Below are 15,470 nucleotides of genomic sequence, written 5' to 3'. Positions count from 1 at the left end.
ACTCACTTTAAAGACATTTTAAGTTGAAAGGGAAAGAATGGAAAAAAATAACCCATGCAAACAGTAGGCAAAAGAAAGTTTTGTCAAAAACTGTTACAAAAGACAAAGAAGGATATTATGTATTGATGCAAGTTTCAATCCTTCAAGAAGGTATAACAATTATTAACATATACATAGCTACCAAGTTAGCTCCAAAAACTGAAAACTAATGGGAGAAATAGAAAATTCAATAATAATACTTGGAGAGTTCAATACCTCATTCCCAATAACAGACAGGAAAAACTGGACAGAAGAACAATAAGGAAACAGAGGATTTGAATAACACTATAAATCAACTACATCTAACAGATATATACAGTACAGTACCTCAAAATAGCAGAATATGCATTTTTCTCAATGCACATGGCATATTCCCCAGGATAGGCCATATGTTAGGTCAAAAGACAAATCTCAATACATTTATAAAGACTGAAATCATCCAAAGTATGTTCTCTGACCACAGTGTAATAAAACTAGGAATCATAACAGAAGGAAAACTGGAAAATTCACAAATATGTAGAAATTAAATAACACATTCTAAAATAATCAATGGGTCAAAGAAGAAATCACAAGAGAAGTTAGAAAATACACTGAGACAAATGAAAACAAAAACACATTTCAAAACTTATGAGATGCAGTGAAACCAGATGATGGAGGGAAAATTATAGCTATAAACACCTAAAAAAGAATGAAAGGGGCCAGCCTGGTGGCATAGTGGTTAAGTTCGCACACTCTGCTTCAGTGGCCCGGAGTTCGCGGGTTCAGATCCTGGGCGTGGACCTACGCATCACACATCAAGCCATGCTGTGGTGGCATCCCACATACAAAATAGAGGAAGACTGGCACAGATCTTAGCTCAGCGATAATCTTTCTCAAGCTAAAAAAAAACCTACACCTAAGATCAGGAACAAGATGAGGATGGCCACATTCACCACTACCATTCAGCATTGTAGTGGAAGTTCCAGCCAGAGCAATTAGGCAAGAAAAAAGAAATAAAAAGCATCTAAATTGGGAAGGAAAAAACTATAACTGTCCCTATTTGCACATGATATGATCTAATATAAAGAAAATAGTAAACAATTTCCCCAAACACTATCAGAGCTTATATATGAATTAAGCAAAGTTGCAGGATACAAGATAAACATGCAAAAATCAGTTATATTTCTACACAGTAGCAATGAACAATCCAAAAAGAGTAATAAAAAAAAATTCCATTTACAATAACATCCAAGTGAATAAAATATCTATGAACAAATTTAAAAGGTAAAAGACTTACACACTGAACATTACACAACACTGCTAAAAAAAATTAAAGAAGATCTAAATAGACAAAAAGACATCTCATGTTCACGGATTGATAAACTTTCTTAAGATAGGAATACTCCCCTAATTGACATGTATATTCAATGCAATCCCTATGGAAATCTCTTCTATCTTTACTGTAAAAACTGACAAGTTAATCATAAAATTCATATGAAAATTAAAGAGACCAGAAGAGCTGAAACAATCTTTAAAAAGAACAAGTTCAAAGACTCCCACTTCCTGATTTCAAAACTTACTACAAAGCTAGCTACAGTGATCCAGAGTGTGGTATTAGCATTAGGACAGACATACAGACCAATGGAACAGAACTGAAATTCCAGAAATAAACCCATTAATCTATGGCAAAATGACATTTTGAAAGTGTCCTGAGACTACTGAGCGGGGAAAGCACAGCCTAATCATTAAACTGTGCTGTGATTTGCATGTGGATATCCATTTATTAGTGGCTTCTTACAACTTCACATGATGTTTATAAGATTCATCCATGTTGTACCATGTATCTGACATTATTCAGCTGAATGTTATTCAGCCATAAAAGAATGATGTACTAATATATGGTACAACACGGATGAACCTTATAAACAGTATACAAAGTGGGAGAAGTCAGTAACAAATGGATATTCACATGCAAAAGAATGACATGGGAGCTCTACCACAAACCATCTGCAAAAGTTAACTCAAAATGGATCAAAGGCAGAATTATCAAACTCCTAGAAAGAAAACGCAGGGGCAACATCACATAACATTGGATTTGGTAATGGATTCTTAAATATGACACAAAAACACATGCAACAATAACACAAACAGATAAACTGGGTTTCATTAAAGTTGAAAATCTTTGCTTCAAAGGACACTATCCAGATCTGGACAATGAAAAGATAAAACATAAAATGAGAGAAAATATTTCCAAATCATATATTTGATAAGGGATCTGTATCTAGAAAATATAACTACTAACAACTCAATAACAAAAAAACAAATAAGCCCTTTAAAAAGTGGGCAAAGGATTTGAATAGATACTTCTCCAAAGGAAATATGTAACGGCTAATAAGCAATGCAAGGATGCTCAAAGTCATTAGTAATCACAGAAAAAAAATTATCAAAACTACAATATGGGGCCGGCCCCGTGGCTTAGCGGTTAAGTGTGCGCGCTCCGCTGCTGGCGGCCCAGGTTCGGATCCCGGGCGCGCACCGACACACCGCTTCTCCGGCCATGCTGAGGCCGCGTCCCACATACAGCAACTAGAAGGATGTTCAACTACAACATACAACTATCTACTGGGGCTTTGGGGGGAAAATAAATAAATAAAATCTTAAAAAAAAAAAAAAACTACAATATGATACGACTTCACATACACTAGAATGGATATAATTCTTACAAGTCAAATAACCAAGCATTATTAATGACATGGAGAAATCAGAAACCTCACACACTACTAGTATGAATGCAAAATGGTGTAGCTACTTTGGAAAACAGTCTGATAGTTCCTCAAAAAGTTAAACATAGAATTACCATTTGACACAGCATTTCCACTCCTAGGTATACACATAAGAGAAATGAAATCCACAGAAACATGTCCACAGAAAAACTTGTACACAAATGTTCATAGAAACATTATTCATGATAGCTAAAAGGTGGAAACAGCCCAAATGTCCAACAACTGATCAATGGTTAAACAAGATGTGGGTATATCCACACAATGGAATATTATGCAGTCATGAAAGAATTAACTACTGATAGATGGTACAACATGGATGAACCTTATAAACACTACACAAGTGTAAGAAGCCAGTAACAAAAGGCCATACATTATATGATCCCATTTATATGAAATATCTAGAATAGGAAAATTTATTGAGACAGAAAGCTGATGAGTAGTTGCCTAAGGCTGGGGAGAGATGGGGGGTTGGGAAGCAATACTCAATAAGCACAGGGTTTCTTCTGGGGTGATGAAAATGTTCTAAAATTGATTGTAGTGATGGTTGGACAACTCTGTAAGTATACTAAAAACCACTGAATTGTACACTTTAAAAGGGTGAAATGTGTGATATGTGAATTATATATCAACAAAAGCTTTTATAAAAAATAAACAAAAGATACAACTTCACATCCACTAGTATGGCTATCATCAAAAAGAAAATAATAACAAGTGTTGATGAGTATGTAAACAAATTGGGGCTTTCGTACACTGCTGGTGGAAATATAAATGGTACAGATGCTTTGAAAACACTGTGGTATTTCCTCAAAAGGTTAAGCAAGAAGTTACCATATTTTTCAGGAATTCAACTCATAGTCATCAAGAACTGCAAGTTGCATGATTCCACTTAATGAAATGTCCCAAATACACAAATTCCTAGAGACATAAGTAGATTGGTCGTTGGGGGAGCTGGGGAAGAAATGGGGAGTGACTTCTGATGGGTATGAGATTTCTCTCTGGGGGTGGTGAAAACTGACATGATGGTTGCACAGCTCTGTGAATATAGTAAAAATACTGAATTATTTAACAAAAAAAAGAAGGAAGTCTCAAAAGCAGCAAAATAAACCACAAGTCACCTAACCACGTGCCAGAACAAAGTCCAACACTATTTAAGGAATATAGCAAAATCCAGCAGGTGGCAATATAAATCACAATGTCCAGCATCCAATAAAAAACTGTAGGCATTCAAACAAGCAGGAAAGTACAACTCATAACTAGAAATATCAATCAGTAGAAGGATACCCAGAAATGACAGAGATGGTAGAATTATCAGCGAAGAAAGTTAAATCAAGTACTATAATGTGTTCCATCTACTAAAGAAAGTAGAGTAAAACGAACATGATGAGAGAATGGAAATTATAAAAAAGCAATCCAAATAAAACTTCTAGATTAGAAACTTCAGAAAAAGATTGGTAAATGTGAAGACAAAGCAATGAAAACCAACCAAAATGAAATATACAGAGAACTGAGACAGAAAAAAAAAAAAAATGCAAAAGTGAACTTCTCAGAAAACATCAAAAGGTCTTAACTAATGAGGTCCAGAAGATGAGCAACAAGAAAGGAGGATTAAACTCATAGATCCAAGAAGCTCAACAAACCACAAGCAGAAAAACCATACAGAAATCTCCATCAAAGTACATCATAATCAAATTTCTGAAAACCAATGACAAAAAGAAAATCATAAAAACCATCAGAGAAAAAAAGACACGTTAAATACCAAGAAACAAAGATAAGAATGACAGCTTATTTCTCATCAGAAACAACTCAAGCCAGAAATAGTGGAAGAAGTAGTGAAAGAAAACACTGTAGACAAAATTCTATACTCAGCTAAACAGTCTTTCAAAAATAATGGTAAAATAAAGACTTTTTAATCCAACAAAAGGTGAGATAATTTACAGCCAGCAGACTTGCACTACAAAAAAATGTTAAAAGCAGTTCCTCAAGCAAAAGAATAATAATGCCAAATGGACATCTGAATTCACACAAAGGAATAAAGATTGCTGAAAACAGTAAACATGTGGATAAATATAAAAGACATTTTTAAATCTCTTTAAAAGTTACTCAAAATATTAGAAATGCTGGTTTTAATTCTAGATAGGCAGGTTTTAAAAACAATCCTACCCCAAGGAGATCTTGGTTATTTTCCTCATATCAAAGCGGAGTTGACAATGGTTTCTAACATCATTTTATACTCTTTCATTATTCTCTTATTTACTTCTCTTTCTACAACAGAGCTAACCCATTTATTCATTTGTCAAATGATTCACAGTTAAATGGTTCCACTGGGTGTTGGCTTGGCTGAATGAATGCCTGAACTGTCTTTTGAATGGTCACAATTTTCAATGTTAAAGACTAGGTCCCCGAGAACTCAACTTCCAAAACCACCAAAAGGAATTCTAAGGTCAGGTTAATGAATAAAGAGTAATTTGGGCAATTTCCTCATCTCTAAAAGAAAGATAACAATAGCGTAAGAGCTAGATCTTAAGTTAGCATGAGGGAAGCCATCTTAGGGAAACGAAGCAATATTCTAACTATGACCCTGACTCACTAGTCTCTATGAATGTCTTCTGGCCTGTACGTAGCCTAGATGATTAAGCACCTTTCCCTTTTGCAAAATACATGATCTGCTAGTTCTATGACTCTTGCTTACGTATATCTCCCAGCTGTGATAAGATGACAACTTTGTTCTCTGAGTTCCAGAGGAACACGATGACCTCCAGAAGAAAAACTCTGCATTGGTACCCATCAATAATGACAGAAGAAAGAGATAATGTGGTGCCTTGAAGTTCATCACACCGGATGCTAGCCATCCCTAAACCCCCTCCTTCCCTGCCTATTTCCCCTATATAACTGCCTCAAGATTCTGTATAATTTTAAGATGGTTTTTTAGGACACTATTCCACCATCTTCTGATTATGCTAGCTAATCATATAAATTTTCCTTTCTAAACCACCGGCTTGTTTGCAATTGATTGGTACAGGATTGCAGCGAGCAGAATGAGCCCCTTTTCACTTGGTTACAATAGCACCTTGTATTGTGCTGGTCTCAGCCTATTGCTAAGTGCCTGGGGGCACTCACCTGGGCCCAAGGTGAGCCCCCACAAACATTTCCCCTTTCAGAGTCAATGTTGTGGCTGGATCAGCCCTTGTGGTTATTATGACTGCAAGACACACTTCAGCAACAATCATCACAGCACTTTGAAAAAAAATAAGGTTTGTTACTCGCAAATCCGGATATACACAGCACACCTGGGGCCACATAGCAAGGTTGCGGGTAGAGAGTGAGTGAGTGTGGACCTGGGGTTCTGTCTTTATTGGGGTCGAGGTTGGGGTGCCTAGAGTTTCACAGGTTCACTACTGGTAAATTTAAAACATAAGAGCAGGAATCATAGCACAAAAAGGGAAAAAAGCAAGTGGTCAAATGGTCAGTTATCTAAGTTAACCAGACCGCTCTAAAAAAGGGAACTCCACGGGTGGAGTGGACTGATTCTTTATCTAGCCATGTAGCTGGTAATGTGTTTATTCGAGATGGATGTCTTTGAAGTGGATACCTTGGCCATCAAAAGCTTAACGTCAGGCCCTTCGTTATAATCAAAAAAGCTAATTGTCAGGAGCTTACACTACAGTACTTATACACCCTAGTATTGTTGTTAAGTATTGAATAACAAAGTACTTAACACAGTGTCAATAAATTTTAGCTAGCTGAAAGAATGTTTCTCACTTCCTCCAGAGGTGAATGGCGTGCAGCTGTAAAATTAGCTCTATATTCTACTCTTTGGAGATTGAGAAAAGAATAAAGGTCATTTAAAAAAATATATCTCCCCTAAACATTTTTACATTTAGAGATTACTATAATCAAGATACTTCATTAAATACAAATATCTCAATATTAAAACGATATGTCATTTATAACTTATTGCAAATTATTTTATCAGATCATCAAAGCCATACTTAAACGGGTCATTAATATAAGTTTTGATTGCAGCTAAATATAATAAAGGGCATTTCGGGATGGGAAGGGAAAGGAATATGAAGATACTAGGTACCTGAGCAGCACAGTCAAGGAAGAGTAACTAGCAAAGGGCTGAGAGAGAGGTGGGAGGATTCCAAAAGATAACTCTACATAGTTATTTTGTCTAGACTTTGTTGTCTCTCTGCTATGGAAAATTATCTCATATCCTATCTTTGACATATAACTTGTCAAGGTTGTAGATATGATATCAGAATAATTGTTTTTTTCAGTTCAAAGATTTCTGGATCAAGCAGAATAACATCTGGACATGATACAGAGAATATCAGGGAGCCTGGATATTGAGCCTGATGCTGTGACTGGATGACACCTTTGAGTATCCTCCTTGCAGAAGGAGAAAGTTTATTTTGAATACTGAAGAAAGAAAAATTAATATTTATGACCAAGAGGGCAAATTGCAGTAGACTACATTATTACTCAACAAATATTCACTCTTCTCCTCCCAGTCCCTGAGAGGATCACCCCATCTGATTGACATTGGCTTGGCCATTTGACTTGGTTTGGCCAATGGAATCTGAGCAGAAGTGCAAGTGTGTTGGTTCCAAGCAGAGGCATTAAGAGGTATTTCAAGTTTCCAGCAGCCCTCATGTTTTCCCGCCTTCCACCAGGAGAATATCATGTCTCAGATAAGGGGTACTCCTTCATCCTGGAATCCAAACTGAGAACATACACAGAGCAAACATCTATCAGCCACCTCAGTTTATGATATGTGTTATGAGCCACAGCTCATCTATATGCGGTGTCACAACTTCCCATCTGATTTCAGATAACTTTCCTTCTACCAATTCACAATAATTCATAAGCTGTAACCTTTCTAATGCCCACTTCCAAAAGCAAACATGATTTTTTTAAGGTAAAGTGACATTTATTGCAGCATTTATATATTTCTTTACCATTTAACAAGTTCTGTTTTTATTAACTTTTATCTTTTCTTTTTTTTATGTCACAAAGTTTTTGAGTGTGGTGCCCCAACCTCATTTTTCCAATAAGCCCTGTGGTTTTTATTGCACAATTTAGCAGTGCATAGTGCATTTTAGGAACACATGTATCACATTACAACATAACTGACTGTATCTTAAAAATAGACACAGACAAATATCCATAATCCAAAGAGACAAGTTCTATAACTAAGCCACATAGGGATGAAAAAGCAACTGAGCTAAGGTGACATCTTAACCATATGACTTAATCACCTACCATAGGCCCCACTGCCAATCACATTGGGGGAACAAGTTTCAACATATTTAGGGGAGAGGGGCACAAATATTCAGTCTATAGCATTCTGCCCTTGATGCCTCCAAATTAATGTTCTTTTCACATTCAAAATATATTCATTCTATCCCAACACCCCCAAAAGTCTTAACTCATTCCAGCATTGAAACTGGCAGACAGTTAGCCATTGATAATCAAGCAGCTACTAACTACGGGGGATGGGAATTGGCCACTTCAAAATATGTCTCTGCCTAAAAGACACTTTGACCCCTACCCCCACTAACTGACCACAAGAGTTTGGGATTGGAGGCCTGCCCCCAGAACAGGCCATCACCATAGACACCTCCAGGAATCTAGGAGGGTCCTTGCTAAGCCCATTCTTAGTTCTGGTTACCCTTTGTAAGAGATATTTACATTTGTAAAGGAAATCTCCATTTGTAAAGGTATCTTCTTCCCTGTACCAGGAAGAAGGAGGGGATGGCCTTACCTAGAAACTTATCAGAACAGAAGGCAAAGACTTAAATCTGCGCAATAAACTTACTCACTGTTAACTGTGCTGTTCAGGCACATGCTATCTGACTCCCACTAGGTTCCTATAGATAACATCTCCCTGGAAGCCTGGGTCAACATGGTAATGGGTGTTTGAGCTATTTTTTTCAGGAATTGGAACCCCTTGTCCACTTCAAGCCTGTTGAGACCACCAACCTATCAACTAGGCCCAGGCAGACATATATCTGATAAGTGACATTTTGATGTCAAGAGGTTAAGACTCCACCCTCAGGGCATGCTAACGCTGCCATCCTGTGAACATGCATCCTACGAAGGAAGCCTGACTACGCTTGCCCAGATCATCAATTACCTCATCTCTCCTGACCTCCAATCATTTCAGACCACCCTGACCCCTACCCCATAAATATCCCTGAGTCCCTATTTTCGGGGAAGCAGATTTGAGATTCATTCTCCCATTTCCTCACTTGGCTGCCTTGTGATTATTAAACCCAATCTCTCTGCTGCAATCTTGTCCTCTCAGTCTCAGTGTTGGGCTTTCTGGGCGGCGGGCAAAAACAGACCTGGTACAGTGCCAGCATCAACTCAAAAGTCTGAGTTCAAAGGCTAATCTAAATATCATGTAAATCAGGTTTGGGTGAGACTCAAGGTATGATTCATCCTGAGGCAAACTGCTCTCCAGCTGTGAGCCTGTGAAATCAAATAAGTTATGTGTTTCCAAAAGACAATGGTGGGACAGGCATAGGATAGACCATTCTGCCCTCCAGGCCCACTGGGGTAGAGGTTTCGCTTACAGGACACACTGGGGCAGCATTCCTACCCCTGTAACTTTGCTGGGCAGAGGTTGGGCCCCAAGGCTCCCAGCAGCCCTGCCCCCACAGACTTGGGTGGCTCCTGTCCTTTGAAATCTAGGTGGAGGCAGCCATGTCCTCTAGGCCTGTGCACTTTTCGCTGGTGGAGATGGTTTACTCCATCAAAGTTTGCCTGCACTCTCCGGAGAGACAGCTTCTGCACCAGGGACTGCCAGAGCCACACCTGGGGCAGCCAAGGAGCTCAGTGCCCACATTGCATCAGCAGAGCCCTCACTGTGAGGCAGCACCAGACAGCGAGCACAAGGTCTCCAAGCACTGGCAGCTCCTCCTCTGAAACCACTTTGACCCCAGGGCTCTCGTACAAGGGCAGCACTGATGATTTCTGAATTGCCTTCAGGGTCATTCTATCATTGTCTTAGGGAATAGTTCCTGGCTTCTGTTGAGATATCTAAACCATACTAATCTTTTCAAATGGTCACTTGGCCACAATCTTAGCATTCTCTTCCAACCAGGTTTTCTCATTTTTCACAACACGGATAAGCAGGGAATTTTCCAAATCTTTAAGTTCTGCTTCCTTTTGGTTAACAATTCTGACTTTAAGTTATTTTTCTCTTTTTGAATTTTACTATAAGCCATCAGGAAAAGTCAAACTACACCTTCAACACTTTGCTTAGAAATTATTTCAGGTAAATAGCCAGTTTCATTGCTCACAAGTTCTACCTTCCACAAAACACTAAAACAAACACAATTCAGGCAAGTTCTTTGCCACTTTACAACAAGGACCACTCTTCCTCCAGTTTCTCACAGCATGTGCCTCATTTCCATCTGAGACCGCATCAGAATGGCCTTTATCATACATATTTCTACCAATATTTTGTTCAAAATTAATTAGTATTCTCTAAGAAGATTGAGGTTTTCTCTACAGCTCTCCTCTTTTCTTTCTGAGTCCTCACCAAAATTGCCTTTAAAGGTCCATTCACAACGATGTAGGCTTTTTCTAGCATGTACCTCAAAACTCTCCCATTACCCATTACCCAATTTCAAAGCCACTTCCACATTTTTAGGAATTTGGTACAACAGCCCTCCCACTTCTCAGTATCAGTTTTTGTTTTAGTCCATTCGGAATGCTGTAACAAAAATACCATAGACTAGGTGGCTTATAAACAACAAAGATTTATTTCTGACAATTCTGGAGGCTGGGAAGTATAAAATCAAGGCGCCAGCAGATTTGGTGTCTAATGAGGACTCAATTCCTGGTTCATAGATGGTTTATCTTCTGATTCATCTTCTTGCTATGTTCTCATATGGCAGAAGGGGCAAAGGAGCTCCCTGGGGTCTCTTTTATAAGGGTACTAATCCCACTGATGATGGATCCACCTCACATTACCATCACATTAGAGGAATAGGTTTCAACATGAATTTTGGGGGAACACAAACATTCAGTCTATAGCACTAGCCCCAGGCATCTTTACCCTAAATTCTACTCTAGTAAAATGTTCTCATTTTATATGCATGTGAAAACACAACTGTCAGCCATACAAGCATTTTAAAAAAAGCCAAAAAAGAATACATTATACATGTACATTGCATCAGAGTAGCATAATTAAAGCAATGATCTATTAATAAGAAAAAATACACTGTTTTTTAATACTTACCACAAGCTTTAGAAGCAGCAACACAAATTTCTTCCGCAACATACTCCCCAGTTGGAAACTTCAGGTAATCTCCCTCAGCTTTCAGGTAATCTCCCTCAGCTTTCTCAAGGGAATGATAAAGATACACCTGTAGGACTGGATCTATTTGCTTCACAGAATTAGCATTTCCGGGAATATCACCATTCTGATGTATAGGAGATGTGGATGTTCCTTCCATTTCTGTCATTGTAAGGCAAGCCATTCCCATGCAGTCTTTTTCAGAACATTGGTCTGTAATAAAAAAAGTTATGAAAGTGATATTGATAAGCTATCCTTCATATACAAAGAAGTCTTCACTGAAAGCAGTGACTCTGTCAAATCCATTAAGTGAATAAATTTTGTGTACTACTATATACAAAGCACAGTGAGAGACATCAAGATTATAAACTTCCTGTAAACAAGGACAATAAAACTGAAGTTTATAGCCTAACTAAAGAACCATAATATAAATATGTGACACTAACAAAACAAAAAAAATCAGTTACAGACAACAGAAGAATAGATCCCATGAGGAGACATGATTTCTCAACAAATGAATTACTCTGACAATTGCTTATTGGTACCTGGAGGGGAAAAACAACATTTCAAGCCAGGATTAACTGATGAGTTTTATTAGAGGAGGTCATATTCAAAACTGATCTTGAACAATGGATTGGATTTAGATGGATTAAAGAGGAAGGACAATCCAGGAAAGTAGAACTGTGCTAAAGAGTAGAAAAGTATAAGATATGTTCAGTAATTTATTGGGCTGAATGAAGCATTTGAGAAGTTATACCACTTAGGAAAGGATTAAAAATTCAGATGGATACTTGTAGCAAAATTGCAACTACATACCCAATATGCATTTTCCCTTCTTCCTTGATACAGAAACCCAATTTTGTTGGGGATATCAATGTACCCCAAAAAAACCGTACTTTGCCACAGACGGATAGCCAGGTGAACTAGTTTCAGCAAATGAGATTTCAGTGAAAGCTGCTGGGTAGTATTTTCAGGATCACTCCTTAAAAGGAGGCTGACTTAGCTGGCATGCCTCCTTTTGCTTTTTCCCCTTCACCTTCTGCCTACCTGAATCTGATCATGAATATAGGGTAGGGCAGTGACCTTAAAACCGTAATGCAACCATGAAGGAAAAGGCCAAGAGAATAAAAGACCTGGCAAACTCAAGCAGATGAATCAATGTCAAGAATAACCCACCTACCACCAGACATCTTGTTACTTGCAAATGAATGCAATCCTAACTGATACTGTACAAAATGAAGGAAGGTCTGAACATCAGACCAAAAAATTTAAACTTTATCCCATAGCCAATGATGAATTAGAAAGGTGAAGTGATGAATGGTTAGAAAGCTACTGCAATAGTCTAGGCAGTCGTACGATTCTGAACTGAAACAGCTACCGACAAATGATGAGAGGTAATATAACAGCAAGATGACACAACCTGGTAACTAAATGAATATAGAAGAAGCCAGGAGTCAAAGACAGTGTGAGGATTTCAAACTTGGGAGATCGGTAATACCATTAATGGAAATAAAGAAATGAAAAGGACTTTGCCCCTTAACATTGGAAAGTGAGGAGAAGGAGGACTACTGTTTTACACGCTTTCATTTAGAAACGGAAGTAGGGCAATTACACCAAAATTTAGCTGGCAGCTAAAACATGAGATTGATATTTGGAAGACCTGAAAATTTGACAACCTTTCTCATAGATGTAATAATCATTTAAATCACAAGCCAAGCTATGTGAAAGGAGAGGATGGGACTAAAAGCAAACACACTCATACAGTATTTACTAAGTGCCAAGCACTGCTTTAAGCACAGATATTAAAGAAAGAAAAAATGATTATTGTGTAAGTGAATTGCAACATGAAATTTAGTTCTATATTTAACTATAAGGACTTTATTCTATTAGAGAAAATATTAGAGTTAATACTTAGTTATTCAAACAATATGGGACTATCAGCATATAAAAACAAAACAAAACAAAAACCTGGCAATTGTTAACAAAACTGTAAGATTTTTGAACTTCACCTGCAATTGGATATGCAAATTTAAACAATTTTAACTTGTTCAAAAATACAAAATTTAAAAAATATTTCTTTTACTCTATTATAACTGTCTCTTTATTACTCAATTATAGAAGTGATCTAAAATGAATTCTTAGTCATTAAAGAGCTAACTTGCTAGAATATCATCAATTTGTGCTCACCATCATTTTGAATCCTATGCCTTCCTTCTGGACTCACTTTTTCCTCCTGAAATGTATCTTTTAGTAGATCTCTCGGCGAGGCCCTAAGTTTTCAAATCATGGTATTTGTTTGAAAAAAATTTTTCCAGCTATATTGAGGTATAACTGATAAATAAAATTGTAAGATATTTAAAGTATACAACATGATGATTTAATACATTTATACGTCGTGAAAGGATTCCCCCCTATTGAGTTAATTAATATATCCACCCATCATATTTACCCTTTTTTTTGGCGGGGGTGGGGGTGGAGGGAGAGGGTAGACATTTAAGTTCTACTCTCTTAGAAAATTTCAATTATACAATACCGTGTTATCAATTATAGTCATCATGCTGTACATTAGATCCTCAGACCTTATTTATCTTATGACTGAAAATTTGTACCCTTTAACCAATCTCTCCCTACTTCGTCCAATCCCCAGATCCTGGCAACCACTTTTCTACTATCTGTTTCTTCGAGTTAGACTTCTTTTTTTAATAAGATTCCACATATAAGCAATACTATGCAGTATTTGTTGTGCTGTCTAGCTTATTTCACTTAGCATAATACCCTCCAGGTTCATCCACGTTGTCACAAAGAACAGGTATTCCTTTTTTAAGGCTGCATATAATTCAGCCTTAACACACACACACACACACACCATACTTTCTTGATCCATTCATCCATTGACAGATACTTAGGTTGTTTCCATACCTTGGCTGTTGTGAATAATGCTGCAATGAACATGGGAGTACAGATAACTCTTCAGCATAATGGTTAAGCTTCCATTGGATATATACTCAGAATTGGGATTGCTGGATCATATATATAGTAATTCTATTTATTATTTCTTGAAGAACTTCATATTGTTTCTGTAGCGGCCGTACCAGTTTACATACCCACCAACAATGTACAAGGGTTCCCTTTTCTCCACATCCTCTCCAGCATTTATTACCTCTTGTCTTTTGGATGATAGTCATCCTAACAAGTGTGAGGTAATATTTCATTGTAGTCTTGATTTGCATTTCCCTGATGATTAGTGATACTGAGCACCTTTTCATGTACCTGTTGGCCATCTTTACGTCTTTGGAAAAATGTCTATTCAGGTCCTTTGCCCATTTTTTAACTGGGTTATTTGGAGATTTTTTGCTATTGAGTTGCATGAGTTCCTTGTCTATTTTGGCCACTATCCCCTAGATAGTTGGCAAATACTTATCCCCATTCCATACACTGCCTTTTCATTTGGTTGATGGTTTCCTTTGCTGAGCAGAAGCTTTTTAGTTTGATGTAGTCCCACTTGTTTATTTTTACTTTTGCTGCCTTTGCTTTTGGTGTCAAATCGAAAAAAATCATTGTCAAGATCAATGTAAAGGAGATAACCCCTATGTTTTCTTCTAAGAACTTTATGGTTACAAGTCTTATGTTCAAGTCTTTAATCCATTTTGAGTTGAATTTTGTGTATGATGTGAGATAGGGGTTTGTTTCATTCTTTCACATGTGGCTATCCAGTTTTCCTAACACCATTTATTGTAGAGACTATCCTTTCTTGTATTGTATATTATTTGTACCCTTTGCTTGTTTGTCAAAAATTAATTGACCATATATGCATGGGATTATTTGGGGGCTCTCTATTCTGTTCCATTAATCTATGTGTCTGTTTTTATGCCAATATCATATCGTTTTGATTACTACCACTTTGTAATATAGTTTGAAATCAAGAAGTATGATGCCTCCAGCTTTGTTCTTCTTTCTCAAGATTGCTTTGGCTATCTGGGGTCTTTTGGTGTTCCATATAAATTTTAGGACTATTTGTTCCATATCTGTGAAAAATTCCAGTGGAATTTTGATAGAGATTGCATTGAATCTGTAGATCACTTTGAGTAGTATGAACATTTTAACAGCATTAATTCCTCCAGTCCATGAGCATGGAATATCTTTCCATTTATATGTATCTTCTTTGATTCCTTTCATCAATGTCATATAGTTTTCAGTGTATAAATATTTCATCTCCTTGGTTAAATTTATTCCTAAGTATTTTATTCTTTTTGATGCTATTGTAATAGGGATTGTTTTCTTAACACTTTTACTCTTCCTTTCTGACTTGGATGCCTTTTATTCCTTTTTCTTGCCTAATCGCTCTGGCTAGCACTTCC

The 15,470-nt window shown here is 37.2% G+C and overlaps 1 protein-coding gene across 3 annotated transcripts in view; it reads right to left on the bottom strand.

The window, feature by feature from the left end:
* Positions 1 to 15,470, bottom strand: part of JAK2 (Janus kinase 2) — a 155,961-nt gene that overhangs the window by 87,351 nt on the left and 53,140 nt on the right. For all 3 annotated transcript variants that reach the window (XM_004440668.3, XM_087444547.1, XM_087444548.1), the window contains one exon: positions 11,056 to 11,325. In XM_004440668.3, coding sequence (XP_004440725.1) covers positions 11,056 to 11,302 — 247 coding nt within the window. In that variant the 5' untranslated portion in view covers positions 11,303 to 11,325. The remainder of the gene's footprint in view (positions 1 to 11,055; positions 11,326 to 15,470) is intronic.

The sequence above is a fragment of the Ceratotherium simum genome, chromosome 20 (assembly GCF_057802395.1).
Source record: "Ceratotherium simum simum isolate JZ-2026a chromosome 20, ASM5780239v1, whole genome shotgun sequence".
NCBI classification, from domain to species: domain Eukaryota; kingdom Metazoa; phylum Chordata; class Mammalia; order Perissodactyla; family Rhinocerotidae; genus Ceratotherium; species Ceratotherium simum.
This window is presented reverse-complemented; position numbering and strand designations above follow the sequence as displayed.